General features: G+C 39.7%; 1 protein-coding gene across 9 annotated transcripts in view; it reads left to right on the top strand.

The window, feature by feature from the left end:
• Pcsk5 (proprotein convertase subtilisin/kexin type 5) overlaps positions 1 to 24,445 on the top strand; it is a 405,399-nt gene that overhangs the window by 160,611 nt on the left and 220,343 nt on the right. For all 9 annotated transcript variants that reach the window (XR_386446.4, NM_001190483.2, XM_017318080.1 and 6 more), the window contains 2 exons: positions 1,509 to 1,681; positions 22,202 to 22,414. Coding sequence is in view for 7 of the 9 variants with exons in the window: in NM_001190483.2 (NP_001177412.1) it covers positions 1,509 to 1,681; positions 22,202 to 22,414 (386 nt within the window). In the remaining 2 variants the exon portion in view is untranslated. The remainder of the gene's footprint in view (positions 1 to 1,508; positions 1,682 to 22,201; positions 22,415 to 24,445) is intronic.

Genomic DNA, 24,445 nt, shown 5'->3' with positions numbered 1-24,445 from the left:
TTCATTCAGGAGCATCTACTCTATGAAGGTCATAGGCTCATCCTGATAAGAGTGCTGGACACCCCCCACTCCCCTTGCACACCCAGGAGAATCAGATCTGAGGCTACCTTGGTACCACAGCAGTCACCTCTCACACGAGGACTTACATCTTCTGTTGCTGTGATGACGTTCCATTGCAGACCCAGCACTCTGAGCCTGAGGGGAAAGGTGAATGAAATTTGAACTCCCTCACAGCTGCTGACCACACTCAACTGTACTTTATTAAAAAGAATAATGTCTAGGGATGACTCAAGAAATAAGAACATTCTGACCTAGAATTTGACTCCTCAGATGCAAGACATATAGTTTGTAATAGAATTAGAGAAGAGATATCTGATGGGAGTAAAACCTAGAGGGGGGGACTTCCCCTTCTGTTTTGAGGAGGGGAAGGTAGAATAGAGGGGAGGACCTACTTAAGGCCATGGGGAAGAGAGCAAGGGCTGATGTTGAGTTGTAAAGTAAATAAATACATTTTAAAAATAAAGTAATACATGTCTCAGTGATGATATTTTATAAAAGCTAGATTTTTTCTTTTCCTAAATGATTACATTATATTATTGTTGTAGATTGCCAGAATACAAAAGGAAAAGGAAAAGTTGCCATTAGACACATAATTTATTTCTCAGTATATTAGTGACTTTTTGAAAAGTAGAGTTAATGTTGGATTTCTGTCTGGTAAGAATGTGCTTAAATAAAGATTAAGACTAAATATCATTAAAACTTTTTGAGAGTTATTTGAAATGTTGAATGCATTCTCATCCATTATTTGACTTATAAATTACTTGGCAACAAAAAATACAGTAAGTTGACATGGGTCTAAGATTATAGGGTATATAGGACATGAGACCAAGCTAACTTGGCAACTGCAACTTTTACAAAGCTGCTAAGGTTAGAAGATTTCCACAACTATGAGCCCAAGTTATTCAATGGACAGAAATTTAGGATGGTAGGTTATTTGAGTATCTTTGTCAAAGCAAGATTTGGAGCACTGGGAAAAGAATAGAGACAAAAAATTTTTCAAGCAAAATTTTCATTTTTTTCTACACAATGAAACCTTCTTTCTCCCCTTCTCCCTGGGATAGCTTCTACAAAGTGTATGGTACCTTTTTGCCAGGAAAATGCTCAATGAACTGTTGGTGAAAATGTATTGGGATGAGGAAAATGGCTAAGGGTACCTACTGTTTGTATACTGTTCACAGCACCCACATGGTAGTTACTTCTTGTAACTAGTTCCAGAAGACACAGTGCCCTCTTCTGGCCTTCAAGGATTCTTGCACATATTACACACAAATCCAGGCAGACATATCTGTACACATTATAAATGAATGAATGAATGAATGAATGAATGAATGAATGAATGGTTTAAAAATTCTTTTATATATTCTTTCTTCCCCAAAATTGTCTAAGTGGGCTGTGTCAGCATCACCTACTGGAGATAAGTAACAAGCTTGCTCCTTTCTGCTTTGAAGGTGTGAGAATGCTGGATGGTGATGTCACTGACATGGTGGAGGCAAAGTCTGTCAGCTACAACCCACAGCATGTGCACATCTACAGTGCCAGCTGGGGACCAGATGACGATGGCAAGACTGTGGATGGGCCAGCTCCCCTCACCCGGCAAGCCTTTGAGAACGGCGTGAGAATGGTAGGTGTTCAAAGCATCTGGGGTGAAGAATTTCACATGCAGGGCTTGTAGGCACGACAGTCTCCAAGCTAGAGGACCTCTGAAGCTCACGGGCTGAGGGGTCACTGGAGAGAAGTCTTGAACATTAGTATCATGAGCTATTTCTATTCTATGACCAAATTCAGTTAGTGTTTCTTCTGCCATGAACAGTGTAGTTGGGTGTTTGAGCCACAACAAGAACATAGAGTAATTACTTATGTGCAAGTGGCACTGTGAGAAGCAAGTTCCTAAGGTGGGGTGGTTGAGTGGGTATTCCCAGTTTCCCTTTGGTATTGGTGAATCACCCAGCCCAGTCCTTCTGGCATGTTCCTTTGTCCTACTTAGTTAACTTCTGTCCAGAGTCAATATTGTCTTTCTGTCACTGCCAGATCTCTCTAATCAGGCAACTTACCATTTTAATTTGGTGTCACTGAAAGAGTCTCTGCCCACTGTCTCCAGAAAATGTAGCTCCATAATCTATTGTAATAGAATGTCACTTTCAAATTACAGATCTTAAATTGTCTTAAATTAAATAAATGTAAAGATGCTAGAACTTGTAGGAAGAGGGGTTCATTGCCAGAAGCAGCGTCTTTCATCCAACTAATGAATAGAACTTTGAGTTACATAAAGGTTATAGGTTCCCTGAATATCATCATTGTTCTGATTCTAACATCCCTTGCCTTCCTCATCTTTCTCTGCATGGTCATACATGCATTCACCCTCCACTATTTTCATTGTCCATCAGCACATTCTCTTTTTCCTGGCCAACCCCAAGGCCTTCAGTCCCCTACTGGAAAGCCCTCTCTTTCCAGGAGCCTCTCTAAGCCCCAGCTGGGATGGACTATCATGACTCCCGACTCTGAGCTCTCTGCCTTAAAAGCCAAATCATATTTGTGATTTTTACCAGTTTGTTCTGGGTTTAACTTCCTCACATAAGTGTAAATCCCAAGAAAGCAGAACATGCGCATTATACATATTTATGGATTTTACAAAACTAAGAGAATGTGTTGAATTCTAGTTTGCATCCTGGAAATGTTTGTTGCATCAAATTTAGTTAACTACAAATGATACAAACCACAATGTTTTCATAGATTCGGCCTAGATTTGGAACAGTGGGATGCATTCAGTTGATTAGCATGTTTGAGCAGGAATAAAAATTATACTGAGTGGTGCATATTTTTGTGAGTCTAGGTTATATATTTAGCAAAAGCCTGACATGAGCCATCCTGTGACTATTCTGAAATGGATTTGAGGGAGAAAACCCACTTGTTTTGTAAGCACTTTCTAGCGAAGAAAAAACATTTAGGCTTAATGAAGATGCTTTTTTTCTAGTTCTGTCCATATCCAGCTACTTTTGTTTACTTTTAACATATAGATAATATTGTAACCCATTGTTTAGAATTTCCTTTCAAAGTGCTTAATACCAAATGAACATACCCTAAGCTGTCTGGTGTTTCATCGCCAAAGATGTGAACTTCAAACTACTGTTGTTGCACAGTATGCCATCAGTAAAATGGCCATTCGAGTTTAGTTCAAATATTCCAATTATGAATGCATTGCACTCCTAAAAAAAGCATCCTGGAATTTTCCAAAGGTATTAAAAATCCCTTTATTAGTAATGCACATAGCCTTGTGGTTATACGCATGCAGATAAAGAATGTCCAAGCCTAATAGGTAGTTTTGCTAACTGACTAACAGGCATATGGGTAAGTAATAAGGTGCCAAAATAACCCCAAAGTTTTAAAACTTATTTTTACTACAGAATCTGTAGCTCAATAGAAAATAGCTGGAATCTTAATGCATAAAGCAGATAAAAATGTGGCACTTTGATTGTAAAAAGTGTTTCCTTTTTAAAGTTAGACTTAGAACCTGATCATATGTGAAGAACCATTCAGACACATAGGACTATTTAGAAATAAATGATGTGAAAAAATTAAGCCCATTTCAATTGCAAAAAAAAAAAAAGAGACCTTTTTTATTGTGATAAGTCGTATACAAAAAGTATATTAGGAAGCAGTGAATAATGGACTTCGCCACCCAAGTAGTCAGTCATTGAATGCTGAGTGCAGATTCATCTTCTATAACCTTAACCATATCAGCCTGCCAACTGAGAATCACACTGCATCTCTGCATAGATCCCATGGGTGCCAATCTAGTGTAGCCCATAAAAATAGGGCCCATTTGTTTTATTTGTCTCAAATTTTTTGGGGTTTTGCAGCACCATCATTTAGGGGCTGGGATGAGGCTCTGTAGTCAAGCATGTACTTGCCATACATGAGGCCTTAGCTTCAATATCCAGCATTGAAAACCAAAAGAATAGGGCTAGCATGATTTATTATTCCACATTCCTTTAAAGATCTTCCTGGGATTTAATCTGAACAACAACAAAAAAAGACTTCCGTTTTAAGATGAACCATTAACTTTTAGAGCTGAAGTAGTAGCAAAAGCAGTAACTCCTCAAAGGGAAGATTTATCTTCTGGTCTGCCTCCCATCTCAATATAAAATGACAGCAATATACCATTGAAATAAGGCAAAACTGATTGGACAGTGTTTTTACGTATTTAGCATAGTGAAGCTTTCAAGGTAAGCTAGAGTCCACTCTAGTGTTCCTCATTTACTTCTGACTTAAACTAAATCAAATAGCTTGTTTCCATCACGTCTTCTAAAGTGGTATGATGATATACTACTCACTTGCAGAGAATTTATGGCAATAAGTAATCCACATAACGTTATTAATACACTGGCTGAATATAGTAAGTACTCAATAAAACTTCTTAGCAAAGAGATATCTTCTTCAAACGTACTGTTTATTTTTGTCCTTAGTCCCTCATCCTTCACAACTAGGTTATGCGCATGTTGCAGAAATTTAGGGGTCTCCATCAGGTTACTTTTTGAGGTAGATTAGAACTAACAAGGCACAGATTGGCACAGATTCTCTGAGCTTCGTTACTGAAGTCATTTGCCTTGTTCCTCCTCTGTCTACGTGCACCATCAGTTCCTCTTGCTCTAATAAAGTAGGTGTCTCTGATTTAAAGCATCTGCAGTTCTACTGTGATTCTCTCTATGTGTATGTGTCTACCTAGTATCAAATTGTTTATTTTCCCAAAGGATGTTTCTCTAGATAGCTGTGAGTATACCATTCAACATGTCAAGTTGACATTGGGTAGATTTTATCAGAAAAATGAAAAGTTTGACTACTTTCTTGTGTTGAAGCAACCTAAATTTATCTTCTCTGAGGTATGGATAGAAAGAATAGATAAAATAGAGCTGTTGGTGACTGGAGGACCTAAGGAACAAAGACAGGTAAAGAGATGCCATCAGTTAACAGGTGGAAAGCTTTGACCATGACTTTAAGTCACTCTTGCCCACTTGTTTCCTACCTACATTTTCCACTTCCTACAGGGATTGGAATAAATTGTCTATATACTACATCACCTAGACAAAATTCAGAGAAACCGCAAAAATATTTCAACTGAGATGCACGTGGTGAATGAAAAGGGCAACACTACTTTATGGGAAGAGTAGACAATTCCCTTTGAGGAGGCAGCATCTGCAGACATAAAAGATAAGCTGATATTATGAAGACGTGGAAGAGGAATGCTCTGCGCAGAAGGAACAGAAGGCACTAAAAACCCTGACTAGCAAAGGATTTTTTGCAAATAGCAAAAGGTTTGGCTGAATAGCAAAAGGTTTGCAATGTATTTCTAGGACAGAAGAGTACCTCAGGTCAAAGAAACCGTATGAGCAGAAAGTGGTAGAAAGGTCGGATTGTCTAAGCCCAGCTAACGAGCTTTTCCACATCACAGAGAGGGTTTGCATTCCATTCTCTTAGAGAAAGGCACTGGAGGATGAAGTAAGGCAGGTGCCCTGTAAACATACCATCTGTGGGGATGAGTTAGGGGGGACAAGAGTAGATTACAGTGGTCCTGGGCAGCATGAAGACTGCAGAAGCACTGTCCAGACCACCAGAAATATCAGGCAACAGGACAGAGAAGGACATGCGTCGCAAAATCTATTCACAGAGGAAATAAATACTTTTCTCTCAGGGCTTCCAAGTATTGATCATGTCCATTTTTTGCTGCTTACTAATCAGAAATGTACCAAGTATTGATTTTCAAACTGCTCCCCATTTATTTACTGTAAGATAAACATTTGAATCAGTGGAATGTAGCAGGGCTTTCAAATACTTTAACAAAATCAGAATTGATTCAATTAATTATACCCCCTTTAGAATTAATGTGCCAAAATTGTATCAGAGAAACTGTGTTAAACAAACCATATCATAGTTGACAACTTCCTCCCTCTCGCTCTCTCGCTCTCTCTCTCTCTCTCCCTCCCTCTTTCTCGAGAGTGCATTTTATTTTGTGTCAAGGAGCTGTACAATTGGTATAATTTTTACAGTCATATAATTTGGATGAGAGTCAATGAATGGGAATGTGATAGGATGAAGGTGAGGAGGAGGATGGAGATGATCTCTATGACAATGATAACATTTGAAATTGTAATATTTTGGCCGATCTCTTCACTGCTGTCACTCACCTGAGCCCCCAAATGGGTTATTAACCTTTAATCTTGTGAGAAGGGCACTATCTTCCCCAACTTACATTAGAGAAAACAAAGCTTTCAAAGTCAGAGCATGGCCCTCAATGCTCTCTAATAAGTTCAGCTACCTGTTCCCTTTCTGCCTTCTCTGACACATCTGACTCTTCCTTAATCTCAGTTTCCTGTGTCACCTGTGTTTGCAAATATACATTCAGACAGTTAGTTCTCATATCTTAGAAGGAATATGTAGGCCTGGAGCTATTACTCCAGTAGTTTAGAGCACTGAGTACTCTTCCAGAGTCCGAGGTTCAAATTTCCAGAACCCACACAGCAGCTTACAACCATCTATACCAGGGGGTCCAGAGTCTTCTTTTGGCTTCTACAGACATCAGGTCATACACATGGTTCACAGCCATGCTTCATAAAGGCCAAACACACATATAAAAAAAAACCATAAAAGTAAATTAAATAGAATAGCTGATGAATCCCTCTTCTTACTTTGCATTCCCTTCCTTTCCCTGGCCCCATTTCTTTTTCCCCTTAAGATTGAAATCCCTTGTGGTTTTTCCTATACCTGTCTTCTATTAGGTCCTGTTTTCATTCTTTCTTGGAGCCATTGCATTAGAAGCCCTCCTTCCCCCAGGAACACAGTAAGGCCACTCTGTTCATTGACCTCCACATACAGAGACTCCAACCTTTCGTCTAACTTGTCCTAACAGAGCATTCTGCCTGCTCTCCCTTTATACCCTAGACCCCCGAACCCTTTAAAGCCCTGTGATATTTTACTTGTTCATCTTATGATTTCTCCTCCATAAATGTCTAATATCCTCAAAATACTCAAAGGAGGGACTTAGTGAAAAAAAGAATGAATGATGAGGAATGTATGGACGACTTACATGTTGATTTGCTATCAGTGCTCAAAAAACACTTGCATTGCTTTGACCATGTACAATGAACTTAAACTTTTAAGCATGCATAATAAACCATGGTGGTTAAAGAACCCAGAGTCTGAATACAGGCTCTCTGACTGGGAAGTGTGGATTCTAGTATGGTTTTTGTTTTTGTTTTTGTTTTTTACCTCCTTCATGTTAAAATTAACCTGTTGGATCAGTTTGTTCATCCATTCGGTGGAGATAAATGCTAGCAGTTCCCTCACAAGATTGTATTTTAATGCCTGTAAAACATACTGCAGAGTTCCTGACAAAATGCCAAATCCGGGAACATTATAAGTCTTAATCAGATTCGCACCCGAAATGAACAAGGCAATAAAGATGAACTGCTGCCTAATCGTGCAAAATACTGGCAGAGTCTGCATGCTTCCACACACGTAGGTTTAATCAATTTGAGATTACTGAGTGATCCTATGGGACCCTTCAGATGATATTAATGAATAGTCTGTATAAGAGAAGAAAATACCAAGAACCTATTTGCTCAAGATTTTTTTCCAGAAGTCACTTACTTCATAAAACTCAAAACACAATAAGGTGGGAAACAACAAGTTTTGATTTTGGTTTGTTTGGTTTTTTTTCTGCCACAAACAAAAGAATTGCCATTTATTTTATGGTGCCTTTGATGACTTAAACGTACATTCAAGGGTCTGAGATGTCTCAAAGTACAGAGATAGGTTCAACTTTAATCAAGGTTTTCAGTTTAACCATTTAGAATCTTTTCTTTTCCCTCTGCCATTCCTTCCTCCCTCCCTCCTTTTTCCCACCCTCTTTTCTTCCTATGGAGTTTTATTATGTACCCTAGGCTATGTATTCCAAGCTAACTTCAAACCAAGTCTTCCTAATTTGGCTTCACAAGTGCTGACTTTACAGGCATGTATCACCACACACAACAACAAACAACAAAAATGCATTGCATTTGAAAAATTGATTTCAAATTTAATTTCATTTTAGATTGTATAGGGTTATTGTTTTAAAATTCAGATAAACTTGTTAGATCTTTGCTGTCATAACCTTAGGACTTGAAATGACTTGGTTAATTCAGTTTCCACCAATAAGGCATTTCTTCATCTGCTATGGTCTTTATGCACCTTGTGTTCCTTCCTAAAAACTGTGGTGGCTGCAATTACTTTCTTCTTCTTCTTCTTCTTCTTCTTCTTCTTCTTCTTCTTCTTCTTCTTCTTCTTCTTCTTCTTCTTCTTCTTCCTCTTCCTCTTCCTCTTCCTCTTCCTCTTCCTCTTCTTCTTCTTCTTCTTCTTCTTCTTCTTCTTCTCCTTCTTCCTTCTTCCTTCTTCCTTCCTTCTTCCTTCTTCCTTCTTCCTTCTTCCTTCTTCCTTCTTCCTTCTTCCTTCTTCCTTCTTCCTTCCTTCCTTCCTTCCTTCCTTCCTTCCTCCCTCCCTCCCTCCCTCCCTCCCTCCCTTCCTCCCTTCTTCCTTCTTCCTTCTTTTTCTTCCTTCTTCTCCTCCCCTTCCCCCTCCCCCTGGTCCTCCTCCCCTGTTCCTCCTCCTCCTCCTCCTCTTCCTCCTCCTCCTCCTCCTCCTTCATCTATCAAGCAACTTTCTTTTAGTCGTTGCTGAGATTCAGCGAATCCTCCCTTGTCCTCACAATTAGAACATCTCTTGCACAGACTTGTCAAATGGATACTTCCAAACCAACTCTGCCAAAGCTTCAGCTTTCAATTCTGCATGAGCGCTATCATTGAGGAAGTGCATCTATATGCATGGATGATCAACTTTTCCCTTTAAAATTCATCGCCGCCTCCCATGACTGACAAGGAACAATAAGCTTTTAGCAGGGCACATGGGCTCTCTCATAGTTTTGCCAGGGCTTACAGAATAGAAACTTTACATGTCATCTTCTTAAAGAACTGTATAAGAATTACCCTGTCACCATTTGCCCTTACGTAGCATTGACTCAGATTCTTGGCAAATAGTGCCTGAGGAGACAATTGTGTCTTCAAATTTTTAGCCAACCCAGAGTAGAAAAATGAATTCATAAAATAAGTGACCACAGACAGTTTTCAGATATCGACGACACTGAGTTAAGTGGCTGAATAAGAGGCTGACACTGCAGAGCTTTCTTTAATGGACCCTGTTTATCTGTGAGTTCCCCCATGCTCAGCACTTTGCTAGGTGTCATGGAGGATGAACGGCACATACCCCTCATCTTAGAGAAATTCTCTGGAATGATGAGGGGCTGACTACATAAGGCATGTACCAACTCCCAGACTGCACTCATCTTACAGAACCTAGGAAGAGAGTGCAGAAAACACAAACACACAGTAACAAAACCTACTTGCCTAGAAGCCATCTTGTCCACTTTGGGTTATGAAAGTTTAATAAGACATGTGTAGTTGGTACTTATCAGCAGGTGTCTGACACATTGACAGCATTTCCTGACAAGTGTGCTCAATTATGTTCTCTAGAAAAAGAGCAAGAGATTGAAATGGAATCTTTTCTCTAGTCAGGAAAGCTTATATCATGGTTGTCTTGTTTTACCCAAGAAAGCTTACGTAAAAGCCCACTACATGCTTAGCATTGGTTTGGCATTTGCCTTGCACCCCATACCTAGAGCTCTCACATAGCTCACTGTGAGTAGTTGAGGACCACATTTTACCAGGTTTTCTTGGGCTGGGGAGAGGGCTCAGCATTAAAAGCCCTTCCACAGGACCAGAGTTCAAGTCCCAGCATCCCTGTCAGGAAGCTGTGACTCACACCTAACTGTAACTCATGCTGCAGTGAGTTTAGTACCCTGCTCTAGCTTATGTGTGTGCCTACATGCATGTACATGCACACACACACACACACACACACACACACACACACAAGCACATGAAATAGTGAAAAATAATAAATAATATTTTTAAGTAACAAGTTTTATCTGTCATTTATCTGCAAGTAAATTTTCAAATCCAGGGCAACTTTGTGTGTTTGGTTTGGTTTGCTTGGTTGGTTGGTTTGGAAAGGTCATTAGAGCATTCAACAAACTCAGAACTGAACTGGTGTCAAGGATCAGGAATGAAAGAGGGGAGTGGACTCAAAATCTTTGGTTGTCACCCACCTATTGGAACTAACACTAGCTCCATCTTTACATTATGGTGTCCAGGGATCCAGATTTTAGTTACTGTTTCCTCTTCTCGGAAAATTAACACATTCTCAAGTGGAGTAGATCTATAGCATGTTTGATGAAAGCATGCGGCCTTCCATAACCACATGTTGTCAATTGAAGATGCAAAAGTCACACAAACACATTTTTGAAGCCCTTAAATTAAAAGCATGTGTCTAGCAAATGGAGAACAAAAAGGCTTAATGTCCTTATCTAATAAAAGCAGCAATAGTAATGATAATAAAATGACCTGATTCCACCAGGGAGGGATAGGATAAATATATATATATATATATATATATATATATATATATATATATATATCCAGCTGTAGTAGGATTGATACCAGTTCATACTTTAATAAATGACAGACTGCTGCTACATTAGTTATTGACTGTTGTAAAGCTGTGAAAAGATGGATGGATGGATGGACAAAGACAGACAAAGGAGCATATTTAAACTTGGTGTAACTTAATGAAAATTTACTCTAACTGGGTCCATTATTTAAATTTAACCCTAGGATTTAACTCTACCTGTGTGGAAATCTGTGCGTAGTTTATAAAAACTAAGATGTGACTTCTCAAGTGTAGTCAACTTAATGCCATCCATTTGTAAAACAAAAGTGTCTGTTTCATAAACTCATGTGTGGTTTTAAATTCTGTAATTATCATAGTATTGCCTGGGCCATAGCTATCAAATTTTGATTAATGCATTTTATCTATACATTTTTGAAGTTACTTTATTTTAATTATTTATTTGTTTTTTGAGGCAGGGTCTCTCTACATAGTCCTGGCAGTCCTGGAACTCACTGTGTAAGTCAGGCTAGCCCCAATCTCACAGTGACCTACCTGTCAATTCCTCCCAAGTGCTGGAATTGAATGCATGCATCACCACACCCAGCCCTTTAAAGTTATTTTAAAGTCAGCATGCAAAGGGACAGTTTTCATTATGGTATTTCCACACATTTATCATTATACATCATCCTTTTTTTTTCTCCCTGCCCCATTGCCTTTCCCTGTCTCTCCCACCCCAACCCTGGTTCCCTCCCTCCTGTCATGACATTCTTCCATCTTCTTTCATGGCACATGAATCATTACAGTCCTACTTAGGCCAGTGGTTCTCAACTTTCCCAATGCTGTGACCCTTTAATACACCACCCTTGTGTTGTGGTGATCCACCCCCCATTACTTCATTTTTGTTGCTACTTCATAATTGTAATTTTGCTACTGTTATGAATCATAATGTAAACATCTGTGTTTTCCAGTGATCTTTGGTGAACCCTGTGAAAGGGTCGGTTGATCCCCCAGAGGGGGTCACAACCCACATTTTGAGAACTCTACCTTAAACATTAGATCTTTCCCTCTACTCTCATGATCCCCTTTTTACTTTCACCTCTTTCATATACATATGCACAGGTGTGAATTTACACACACACACACACACACACACACACTACGCACATAAATTTATATCTAGATATCTTGAGAGGAAGTAGAGTTTCATCCTTCTGAGATGGATTCTCTCTCTCTCATCTATCCATTTTTTAAGAGCACAAATCTATGGTAATCTTATCTGTGCAAAATTTTTGAATATTCATTGTCACCTTATTTACAGTTTTAAAGAAGTGTTAGTGTTGTTTATGTAATTAAAGCAATTGCAAAACACATTCTAAATTCTTCTTGTTAATTACTTTCCTCATTTCTATGGCAGGAATGTGAAAAGGGTTTGATTTGGCTCATGGTGTGAGGGTAGGGCAGTCGTTCGTGGCTCAGGAGTTGGAAGCAGCAGGGTACATTGGATTCATTCAGTAACTGAAAGAGACAACTGCTAATGCTCAGGTTTCTGCCACTTCTTCATCGTAAGACCCAGGCCCCTGGATGGCTCCAGCAGTGTTCAGAGTGAACCTTCTGTCCTTGTTAAATCTTTCTGGAAATACCACTGTAGACATATACCGCCATGCACTCTATGGTGGTTGTAAATTCTGTCAAGCTGACAGTGGAGATTAAATATCATGTGCTGTATTAGAATCCACTACCTCTGTAGTAGCCACATAGCAATGGGAGTCCTCTTCTTTTGGTATGCTTGATTCTGTTTAGAGTGACTGCCAACTGAGAAGCTGGTAAATGTCTCAAAAGTTATCCTACTGTGCCTCGAGAAGAGTCAAAAGCATACAGATTCTGGATTCAGTGAACTTATAGTCCATTCTAAGCAGCTGTTTCCATGGTTCCAAATGTAAGTTTGGGAATGCTGATGGGGAGAACACGCGAGTGCATTTCCTTCAGCAGAATATGACATCAGCAGAAAATATAGGCCTCTATACAATAAAGATAAATTGAACTAGACTGATGTTTTTCTATTGCTTAGAAGTATGGATGACTTGTGTCATAGAACTTGTAGTGCATGTAGTATGCCTACATTCCTCATTATATGATGAATACAATCTAATATAATTCTCAATGTTTTGTTTTTAAACATTGTTATGATTGTGGCTTCATAGGAGTACACATTACACAGATGTGTAAACTGAGTCTTGGCAGTTTAGCAATGTGGCTGACCATGAGGACACACAAAATGTCAGATATCTCTGGAAAGCCTTGTGCTACCACTGTGTAATATCAGCTCTTATTGAATATTGTATGGCATATCTATGCATGTTCATCCCAAACATGGTCACAGAAGTGATTAAAAAAAAACATATCTCTGAGTCTCTGAAGGAATTATCATCCAGGCCCTATTTATTGAGCAGCATCCTAGTCTTCACTGTATTGGTGTTCTTTCTTTGACAACTTTGTAGGAGGTCCAAATCTTTATTGCAAGTAGAGGCCTTTGTTGGTTTGATACAAGACACGTTGCTAAGTTGCCAGCACTTCCATTCCCCTTCCTGTTCTCTCCATTGGAGCAATTACAAAGACCCAGTGACATGGCTCATCTGATGAATGAGGTGCTCAGCCTGGCAGCTGCTCGTCGCTTCAAAGGAAGGGTGGCATTGGATTTCATTTTAAGAATCACAGCATATTTACCATGTAATGTTATATTTAAAAAATGAGTCTAGTACAAATAGTTCCTTTTTACTAAAAAATATAGAAATTGCTATGAGTTGATTTTCCTTATTTCAAAAATCCAATAAGATAGCCTATGTAAGGTCAAGGATGTTGCTTCCTGTAGTTGAAGACTGTGACACTGTTCAAGCCCCACAGTGGATTATAAAGGGGGGGGGGGTAACTTGCTTATTCCTTTTTTTAGAGTTGAGCCAGCAGTTGTAATAATTCCCAGCAAGAACTTCATAATATAGAGCTAACTTCAAGTAGTATGAGCTTTTATTATCTCTGGAACATTTCTGTTCTTTTTAAGTGTCTTTCAAACACTTATAATAAATTCTTTTCATGCCCTTGATGATAATAAATATTTTTTTCTCTATGAAAGGGATTTTTCAAATTTTAGACCTCAACATAAATGTAACACTAATGACACATTTTAGAACAGTTTCAAATGTGTATATTTTAAAGATTTACTTTTATTTTTAAATATTTACATGCATGTATGTTTGTGTCTCTATATATAGGTATTTTCACATGTGTGCAATTGCCCAAGGAGGGCAGAGCCAATAGATCCCTCAGATCCCTCTGGAGCTAGAGTTATAGGCAATTGTGAGCCACTAGACATAGGTGTTAAGATTTGAACTCAGGTCCTCTATAAGAGCAGTACAAACTTTTAACTCCTGAGCCATCTCGCCAGCCCCTCAAAATTAGTTCTTACCATTATGACTATCCCTCTTGCCTCCATGAACCTAACTCCTCTGAAAGTCTGAGCATAGCTTTAGCTTTGCTGAGATGGTTGGTACAAGAGGTAGAGAGTTGGCAGGTGTGACAGAGGCCTTTGGGAAAGCTGGCATTTATTGTGTAGTACAGCTCAGCTGGTGTTAATTGTTGCTTGGGATAACTTCCAGGACACGCACAGTCGTAGCTTCCTGAAACAAGGAATTGAGAATGAGCTCTACCCTTGTGACTTTCCTTCCAACCACCATTCGCAATCCTTGCACCATGGGATAGAAACTTACACAGGGCTTAAAGAATGGCAGTCTGAGAGGTTTCAATTTGTTTTTAATTGATGCATAAAATGAGCTAATGTGTAGATTAATGGAATGCCAGGAGTTGTTTTCACACATTGTGCAAGGTTTAAAGCAGGTGAAATATGACTTTTCAAATTTACCTTCTCGCAGTAAAAATCCCGTTTTCAGCTTTTTTGAGATAACTTGTTTCCTGATGAGACTGATGTAGTCCTGTGAGGAAGATGAGGTCCGGGAAAGCAGGAGGTGTGAATGGCCAGCAGCCAGGATGGTGAAATTCTTGATTTGGCAGAAGGCATAAAACAGCAAGAGAAAGGTTGTGTTTTCTTTTCTTAATTAGCTTAATCCATGGTTGTTAAGCAGCATTTAATCCTCGCTGGGAAATATTGTCAGAGACACGGAGTGGCAATGGAGATCACTCTGAGGGAGCCACGGTCCAGCATGCCTGCCCCCAGATTGTCTCTTATATGTCTTTACCTCTAGGTACTAGTCAAAGCACATTATTCAGCTACAAAGTTCTATTATTGAAGTACTTGGATGGACAAAATATCTGAAAAACAATAAATAAGATATTTTGTATAACATATTTATTTCCGGTTTCAACCCCCATGTTTGTTTCTTCGGATATTTTACTGCCATTTCTTCTTGAAAGATTGGTTCTTCTCCTCAAGTTATACCATAAAAATAAGCAAAGCAAAAGAAATCCAAAGTCAAATACAGTTTCAGAAGCCAAGAGTCACACCCCTTTGTGTGTCTTTGACATACATGTCTTTGACATGTCAAATGAAGCATACATCTGTAAGCCCCAGGGTGACTGAATATTGAAAATAGGGTTGATTCTACTAAGGTATTATTATTGTTATGATTTTGTTGTTTTGTTTGAGACTGTTCTTGTTGAGTTTACTGAGATATGTTTTTAATAAGTAGCCCAGGCTGACCTCAGACTCACTATGTAATCCAAGCTAGATTCTATCTCATAGTACATCTTTTGCCTCACCCTTCTGAATGCTGGGATTATAGGTTTATGCCACTATACTAATACTAATAAGAATCAATGCACTTATGTTCTATCGGATATTATGGGTAAGCAATTCCTTTTAAACACTTTTGCTAATAAGCTGAACACAAAAGGAGCAGTTTTTTTGGGAACTGGAGAGTGGAGAACCCCACATTTCTGGGGCTTTTAACCACCTTTGTTTTGGCCTTTGATCACCATGTAGCTCGCTGTCTCTAAGTATCACCTTTAAATGTGGCACTCAAGTCCCCTCTTTTTTCCTGAATTCCATACTGCCAGCCCATGGACTAGCACTCAAACAATGTTGTAAAATGGTATTAAGTGTTGGCTGGTTACACAGGGTCTTTAAATATCTGCCAGTCAGCTTAAAATATATTTAACCATAAAAATAAAATTCATTTTTAGTAGAAATGCTTGTTCCAATGACCAGCAACCGACTCCATAACCCTTATTGGGCTCTCTAAGCCTTTAAAAACTAAGCTGACTGCATTGGGTATGCTCAGTGAGCATATAAAATTCATTTTTATTTGTGTGTGGTTGTATAAAATTAATACGGTTGCTAATAACTGCATCTAATTTTTCAGTGTTTTATTAAAAAGTCAAAGAACGTTAAGAAATGGATTTAAATACTTGGTTTAGTAGTCTAGTGTGTGCACAGAAAGGCAGAATGCAGAGGAGCCAGGTCAGAGCTGAGAAGATGGGCAGTTGAGATGGCTGGGATGAAGGGACTGAGCTTGGAGCTCACAGGAATTCAGAGCTAGGGACCAGCAGTGCTTGCTCACAGGCTCCTTCTTTCCTGAGCACTCAGTGCATTTCTTTCCCCAGGGGAACTGGAAACTAATTGCCATTACAATCCAAGTTGTTCCTACTCAGCATCCTTTGATGGTGTGGGATGGAAACAAATAAGAACATAGCATAGATTACCGTTGCTGAGTCAGGTTCAACTGGGTCCCGTGCAGGCAGCCCTCACAGCAAACACGTGAGACAGATATTTCAAATGTGGGACTTGGAGTGGGGAGAGCTGGGCTGGGGAGATGGTGCATATGGCTGTTTGTTGATTTTAATCTTAAGATGTTTGACTCAAGATCTGAACAAGAGGATTACTCATCTTTTGCTGCCATTTAATCACCAAACAAATAAACTTGAACTAATGACATTTAAAAAAAAATACATGAAGTAGCTCTTCTATTTACTGTTATTCTAGGAGTAGGAGCAGCATCAACTGAGAGCATATGTTCTTTAGGTGAGATGTGCCAACAGTGGCAGATATTATAAAATGGAGTCTTAACATGACCATTTTCTAGGAGACAATGCTGTAGCATGAAAGCCAAGCACCTTGGCATAGCATTATTCTTGAAAAGCAGCATGCACCCCCCAGACTCCTAACCCTCTGAGACAAACCCCTTCTTTATGAATGTCCCATCAGTTAACAAATACCAGAAGTGTCTATTTTATTGTAAGAAGCCTCTACTATTTACTCATTGCTCTTAAAAAAAAAAAAAAAAACTGCTTATCGATATTGAAGAATATTCTATTAAAATACCAAGGAGAGCTGAATTTCACTGGCTTAAAACAAACCTGGTTATAAAGAAAAGTTTAATTTCGTCACACTAGAAAGTTCTCAAAGCCCACCCTGAGGAGTAGGATTTCATTAGTAATCCAGTACAAAGTGGCCACAAGAAAAGCCACTTTTATCGTGTAGTAACAATGCTTATAGGGTTATATAAATTAGCTTTTTAGTGAATATGTAAGAAACGCGCCCGCTCACTTAGACACACAGTAAAACAGACGTTGAGCATTTAGCTTAGTGCGCCCTGCATGGATTTCACAATGTATTTTGCCTTAAGTTTCCTGGCTTTTTAACTTGGCAGGCAGTTCAACTGAAGGCTTGTTTTGTTTCCCATACTTAAATAACTTGAGTTGCAATCACAATCCTTAACCAACCTAGAAAATGGTTTTACTACTCAACCTTCAGGAAAAAAATATGTCTCCAAACTCTTTTAATTTTAAATCCCCAGTCCACTTTCCCCTCTCCCTGCACCCTGCTCTAAGGTTTCCTTCTCAAGTTACTCTGAAGTTTTAGAAAAATATCCAGACTTATTTCTTTTAACACATGTGTTTTGGTTTGGGGATATTTCACACTAATGCAAACCCCCTGTGCCTCTGTAGTAAACACGCCCGTGAATTGCTAATTGTTGTAGATTAACCCCAGAGATGTTTGGCAGACATGGTTATGGCATTGTCAGCCCACAAATTTGGTGTTTATTTCTGGGACTTTGATCATTAAACCCTACAAACAGGCATACGGGGCAGTTGCCCTGTGCAAAGAATGAGGATTCATGGTGCATCCTGTAGCTTTCCTGGCCACTCTGCCTTCTCCACTCTGCTTGTATGCTTCAGCTCTGGCTGCCTTAAGAAACAGCACTGGCCAGGAGGCTCAAGCAGTAGAACGGTATTTTCTGCCAGTTAGTCCTTGATTCTGGAAGGCTATATAACTCCAGCCCCAGGAAATCAGATGAGTACCATACTAGCCTTGGCTTGCAGATAGCCAGCTTCCTCACCTGGCCTTTCTTCTGTGCCACATTCTGAAAGAGCTTGTTGGTGTCTCTTTCCCTCTTTATAAGAACTCTGGTTCTGTCTCTTTAGGCTTCACACTGAAAACTTTAAGTAACCTTAATGACCTTGTGGGACATACAGTTTAGTTCTATAACATATAAAAGCCGACACTGGCCTTTGTCTGCCAATCTGGATCACTCTACACACACACACACACACACACCAGACAGCCCCCAACCCTTGAACTTTCAAACACTAAGCTATGGCTTCTGTCTATTGACTTCTACGTTCATTAACTTCTGCAGAATCATAGTGGATAGACTAGACAACATGAAAATCGGTATGAGAATAGGAAGATGGTGTGCAGGGGCAGCCTTGGTAGACAGGACCCTTCTAAGTCCTAGTATCCCTCCGTGCTAATCTCAGTGACTCCTTTCCCCATGTTCAGAGTTTGGATGGCTGGTGAACATGTACTTATCCTTTCGGCTTTCTATGCTTATTAGTTGTTGTTTATGTATAAGACAGTGAGTCTCTCTATGTAGCCCTGGATAGTCTAGAACTTATTATGTAGCCCAGGTTGGCTTTGAACTCCCAGATATTCGCCTGGCTCTGCCTCCCTTGGGTTAGATTTAAAAATCTGTGCTACCTCCCTTGGCCATGGATTTACCTATGTTCACTTATAAAAGCAAACAAACAAGCAAAAAAACCCTACCAACTCTGTTTGATTCAAGGATATCAACCCTGGAAGGGACATTTTCAAGACAGCAACAGTCCATGGCCCTTTTGTTCCTGTAAATTTCTAAACACCATCTTAAACAGCGTCATAGTTCCTCTATTGCGTGATATCACTTGTGGATCTGACAATGATAGAACAACTAGTGTTCATACTTCTGAGGGGAACACATTATGGTCAAAGTTTCTGGAAAGATTTGGGGACAAAAACCTATGTCCTCCCATTGGTGATGCTTGGGGAAAGGTGTGCCACCCGTGCTTGTCAGTCCTAACTCAGTCCTATGTCTGGAGAATGCAGGAGCTAGGCTGCTCCTAGAACCCAATTCCAAGCTTCAGTGAAGACACAGAAGGCTTTCCTACACAATGACGAAACCATCTCAGTCCAGTCTTGTGTGACCAGAAGCTGTGTAGAGGCACGGCTCTGGTGTTGGCTCCTGTCATATATCTGAGCATTAGTGAGCATCTCTCAGATGCACTTTGCTTGTCTGTACCATGGTGATGAAATAAATGATAGGCACAGATTGTGCCTTGTACCATCTTATAGTGCTTCCAACTGCTTGAGAAGTTTTCTCACCTGTTGGCCTCTGTTGTCCTGAGTGTACAGTAGACTGTTGTCCATGGCTACAACACTTATTGATCAAAAGCCAAATAAAAACCTCTGTTAATAGTTGACACAAAGGGATTCCGATTATGCCTCAGTGACAGAGAGCATGCCTCACATACATAAGGCCCTGGCATTGAAAGAAACAAAAACAAAGACAAAAAAGAAAAAAGAAAAGAAAACTAACAACAACAACAACCCACACAAGTTCCTTCAAGCAGACCATTCATCTCTGTAATCATAGTACTTGGGAGATCAAGCAGAAAGTTCATGATTTTGTGGCTAATATCAGCCCATAAACTAAAACCCTGTCTCAAAACAAGCAAACAAATAAATAAACAAACAAAAATTAGAAGGGTGAGAGGGATGGCTCAGCAGTTAAGAGCATTTCCTGCTCCCCCAGAGAAGCTGAGTTCAGATCTCAAAACCCATGTGGGGCCTCTCCCAACCACCTCCAGCTCTAAGAGATCTGACACCTTCATCTGGCCTCTGTAGACACTCAGACACATGAGATATACACACATAGACACACACGCATTAAAAAATAAAAAGCACTGCAGTTGTGTTTTCCCTCTTAACAAAGGAATTGTTGGGCTCATTATGTTGATAAAGCTAATACATTGTCACAGAAAGTTTGAAGAGGAAGGAGCATGCTTAATCCTACCAAACACGATGACTTCTGTTATGCTGTTCTCATGCAACAGCCTCATGCACGTGATTTTTGTACACACCTCCTTTTATTTTCACAACTAAGACACCCTTTATTTATATGTATACTTCATAGCACCTTATAAACATAAAAGTCCTTTCTGAATATTTTCTTATTAATCTCTTAATGGTTTTAAGCTATTTTAATGAAATTTGATTCCTGGGTCTACAGTCATCAGTTCAGATGAGTAAATGTTATGTATGGCATTGCTTTGCTTTTCATGGCTCTGTGATTTCCACCCTCTCATCTGTTGTGGCACTGATTAAACCAAGTGGGTCTTGTGCCTTCCCATGCATTCTGTTCACCTGTCCAGGTAAGTTGCGCTGTGACCGTGCTTTTGGCCTATGGTAATGCCTCTCAGTCTCTGAAAGAGGGAGTATGCTGATGAAAATGGGAATATTCTTCATTCTTCCTGCCATCTTTTTCCTCTATGGTCTAGATGCGAGTCAAACTGTTCACATTAAGGTCAGACATAATTCCTGGAAATGCTGGACAAAGCATGGACCAAGATTTAGATGATGATGGCACGATTATTTCTATGTTCTGATAGGTTTTATTATTCCTTCATTCCAGGGTTGCTAAGTGTTGTGATGGGAAGTCAGGGGTGGCCCAGCAGACCCAGCTATCCATCAGTGATAGCAACTGGATTTCTTTAGCTATTCCTCTCATTCCTGTTCTCTGAGGCTCAGGGTTGGAGTTGAGGGGGATGGGGGACATTCTGTGTAGACAACATTGCACTTTTACAGTTCAAAGACTAAAAAGAAAGATATGTTCACCTTGGTCTAATTGGACTATAAATATTCTGTCCCCTAGGGATTCAAGATCAAGAAAAATTTATTATAGATAGTCCAAGTGTTTTGTTATCACTGTTTGACTTTTTAATTAGTTCCTTTCACAAAGCAGTAAACTAAATACTGACAGAAACAACCTAAAGTGAGACAGACAGTTGCTTTGTCTTTTGTTTTTGGTTTTTGGTTTTTGGTTTTGCTTTTGGTGTTTAGTTAGTTGTTGTTGGTGGTGGTAGTGGTTTTGACTCTCAGTTTCAGAATGGTTTAGCCCATTCTATAGGAAAAGTATTGTAGGCTGGCTTTGTCCATTGTTCCTATCCTGTCAGCCCAGGTTCCCTTGGCTGTGGTAACTTGCAGAGGCCACACCTTGTGTGCCCTATTTTAGTCAGTCAGATCCCACCTCCAGCAGGAGCCACAGCCTCCCCAGATAGAGCTATCAGCGAGGAACGATGCTCCGAACACATCAGGGACATTTTAGATTCAAACTCTTAATAGTGTCTCACATGTCTCTCCTTCTGTCCATGGCCTTGAAGAAAGGCTCAGCCCTCGCCAGCCCTGTGGCTTTCCTCTCATGCTAAGCAGAAGATGACAGGTTGGCCATAGATATCCTCCAGTGTGCCTTTGCCTGTAAATTCTTTTATTTTATTTTATTATTTTCCCCCTCTTAGAAATGTAGCTACAGAAGAGGCAAAGCTCTGCTTCCCTTCATTCATCAGTGTTCTCCTTTGTCGCTGTTAACTGTATTATTTAGGACTTCACTGTCCTCTCGAAGCTATTTTAAGCTTCAGTTTTGATGTACAGGATGACTCTGTTCTTGGCATTCTGAGCACATTGCTCTGATTATGAGAAGAGCGAGGTGGTGGCACTACCACTTTTACACACAGTAGGAGTTGGCAGAAGCTGCTTTTTGCTTCCTGATTCTCGGATATTAAATGACAATATGTGACAGCCTCCCTTCACAGTGGCTATGATAACTTAAAACAGTGCTTGTTATATTGCTATGATTGATACCGTATCATTTCAACTCTGGGGTCTGGATTCAAATTTGTCTTTCCTCTATACACTTTTTTATCTCTATAGACCATCACCAAACTTTGGTCCCTCAGTTCCCCATTTGCATCATGGGAACAGAGATTGTGTTGGTCTCACATGTTTGTGGAGAAAGTTTAGCCTGAGTCTATAAAGCAGTTAGAATCATGTTCCACTTGTAAACATTGATCATTCTTAGAATAATGTTGATGTACTTGATACTTCTGTAGCCATTTTATTTATTAAAGCATCTCTCCTTACCTTCCCTGTTCAAGGCAGCTTAAGCCCAACATTTTGTTAGATAGCATCACTCTCATCCTACAACTACTTTGTTGTAATGGTTCTGCTCCTCTCTTCAGCTGCAACCCAGGGGTCCTGTCTTCTCATCTAACATTCTCTGTCTATCAACAGGGGCGGAGAGGCCTTGGATCTGTGTTTGTGTGGGCATCTGGCAATGGTGGACGGAGCAAGGATCACTGTTCTTGTGATGGCTATACCAACAGCATCTATACCATCTCCATCAGCAGTACGGCCGAAAGTGGAAAGAAACCTTGGTACTTGGAAGAGTGTTCATCTACACTGGCTACAACCTACAGCAGTGGAGAATCCTATGATAAGAAAATAGTATGTAACCTTTGCATGCCAATTACCCTCCATTTCTTTAATGTTCACATTGAAAGATAATGCAATCCATGAACATGAGTGTGAGTATCATACGGCAACAGCAGTTCAGATTAGCTGATGTTACAAAATTAGTCACTATGGACATTAACAGTCAATTACTGATTTCTGGTAAATGCTTGTCTGAGTCATGATATTTGAGCACTAGTATAACCTCATTTATGATTAAGCTTCAGTTTTATTAAGAACAAATGATTGGTCTACATTTACATTGGTGGTGGCAGAATAAAAATAAGAAGCATGATATGATTCTGAGGTTAGTGCCCCTATCACTGACTTTGGATTCTGGTGTTTCATACAGCTAATTTATTATGGACAAAGAAGTTTATGAGAAAAATCATGATTACGCTTATACTATATGCTCGCTTGCCTGAATCCATGGGCTCTGTACCTACTAACTACCCAAGCACAACAGGTTAAAATTACCTTGAAGATAATTTGTTTACTAGTCCTTATTTACCAAACAATATAGTATTATAACTGTATATATAGCACTTATGTGATTTTGGGAATTAAAGCGGTCTAGACATGGGCTAATGTCTAAGGAAGGAATTGCAGAGATAAATATGCAAATGCTATGCCATTGCATTTTATTTCATTCATTCATTTGTTCATTTATTTTGAGGCAGGCTCTCAGTATGTAGCTCTAGCTGGCCTGGTATTTGCTCTGTGACCAGACTGCCCTAGAACTCAGAAATCCACCTGCCTCTACCTCCCAAGTGCTGGGATTAAAGGTGTGCGCCACCACTGCCTGGCACCATTGTATTTTATATACAGGACTTAAACATTCTCAGATCTGAAACCAATCTCTTGCAGTTGCCAAGGAACTGTATTTATCCACTGTGTACTAATCCTGTACCAATAGTGCTTTTCTAGGGCTACATAGTTTACAGAATGTGGAATTATAGAGGTGCAGAGGGGTCCCCTGTTCTCCACCATGCCCTGCTATCTTAAGCAAACAGCAAAAGTATTCAGAATTCAGGTTTTCCTTTGGCCTACCTGAGTTTTGCTGCCTTGAGCCATCTTCTATATCAAAGTTCTCCCTGATAATGTGGGGGTTTAAGAGTTTGTAGTTCTCAGAGCCTTTGCTGAAATAATTGAGGGGGACAGAAGTCAATAAAAGATGTGCTTGCCCTTATTAGTGTCTGTGGAGGCTCTGGTTCTTGGAATACCTGCCACTATGCAGCCACCGATTCTAAATGTCAAATGCCATTCCTCTTTTGCTGACCAGGATTTTGCAGAGTGTCTCAGGATTCACCCTTCTAGTGCCCAGCTGAGCTGGTTTGCCCGATATTTGAGGAGACACGCAGGAGCTGGTCATAATGTGGAGGGGCATCTCACATCTCCATAGGAGTAGGGGAGACACTGCAAGATCATCATGCCAACCCCAAAATCCAAAACACTAAATCCAACAGCTATGATGTCATTCCACATGTGGAGACTGTTTAAAGCATAGAAGTCATTTACAATATTATTGAAAGTTAAAGACAGGCTGTGTGTGCAACATGCACACATGAAGCAGAAATGAATTCTAATTCCCATTCCCAAGATAGCCCATTCTGCGCAGTCATTCCAAAATCTGGAGAAAAAGATTCTATATCCCAAATTACCTAAGGTTCACAGCATTCGCTTTTTGTGTGAGATTAGTTTATATCTATTGATCTCTGCCTATGCTTGTTAATTATTAGATTTTTACGTCTGATTTCCCAACTACTCTTTTGTGTATACTTCAGTTACACTTAAAAGATGCCCCAATCTCTCCTTAATTCCTCCTCAGTGACTACATACTCATAAATCTGGGGCTACAAAGAAGTCTCATCAGAAAAAAAAACAAAAAGCAAAAACAAAAAAACAGATTGTTCTTCCAGAGGTTTGATTCCTGAATCCACATAGCAGCTCACAACCATCTATCACCCAAATCCCAGGGGATCCAATGCCCTCTTCTGGCCTCTGTGGGCATGGTATACATGTGGT

The sequence above is a fragment of the Mus musculus genome, chromosome 19 (assembly GCF_000001635.26).
Source record: "Mus musculus strain C57BL/6J chromosome 19, GRCm38.p6 C57BL/6J".
Lineage (NCBI taxonomy): Eukaryota > Metazoa > Chordata > Mammalia > Rodentia > Muridae > Mus > Mus musculus.
This window is presented reverse-complemented; position numbering and strand designations above follow the sequence as displayed.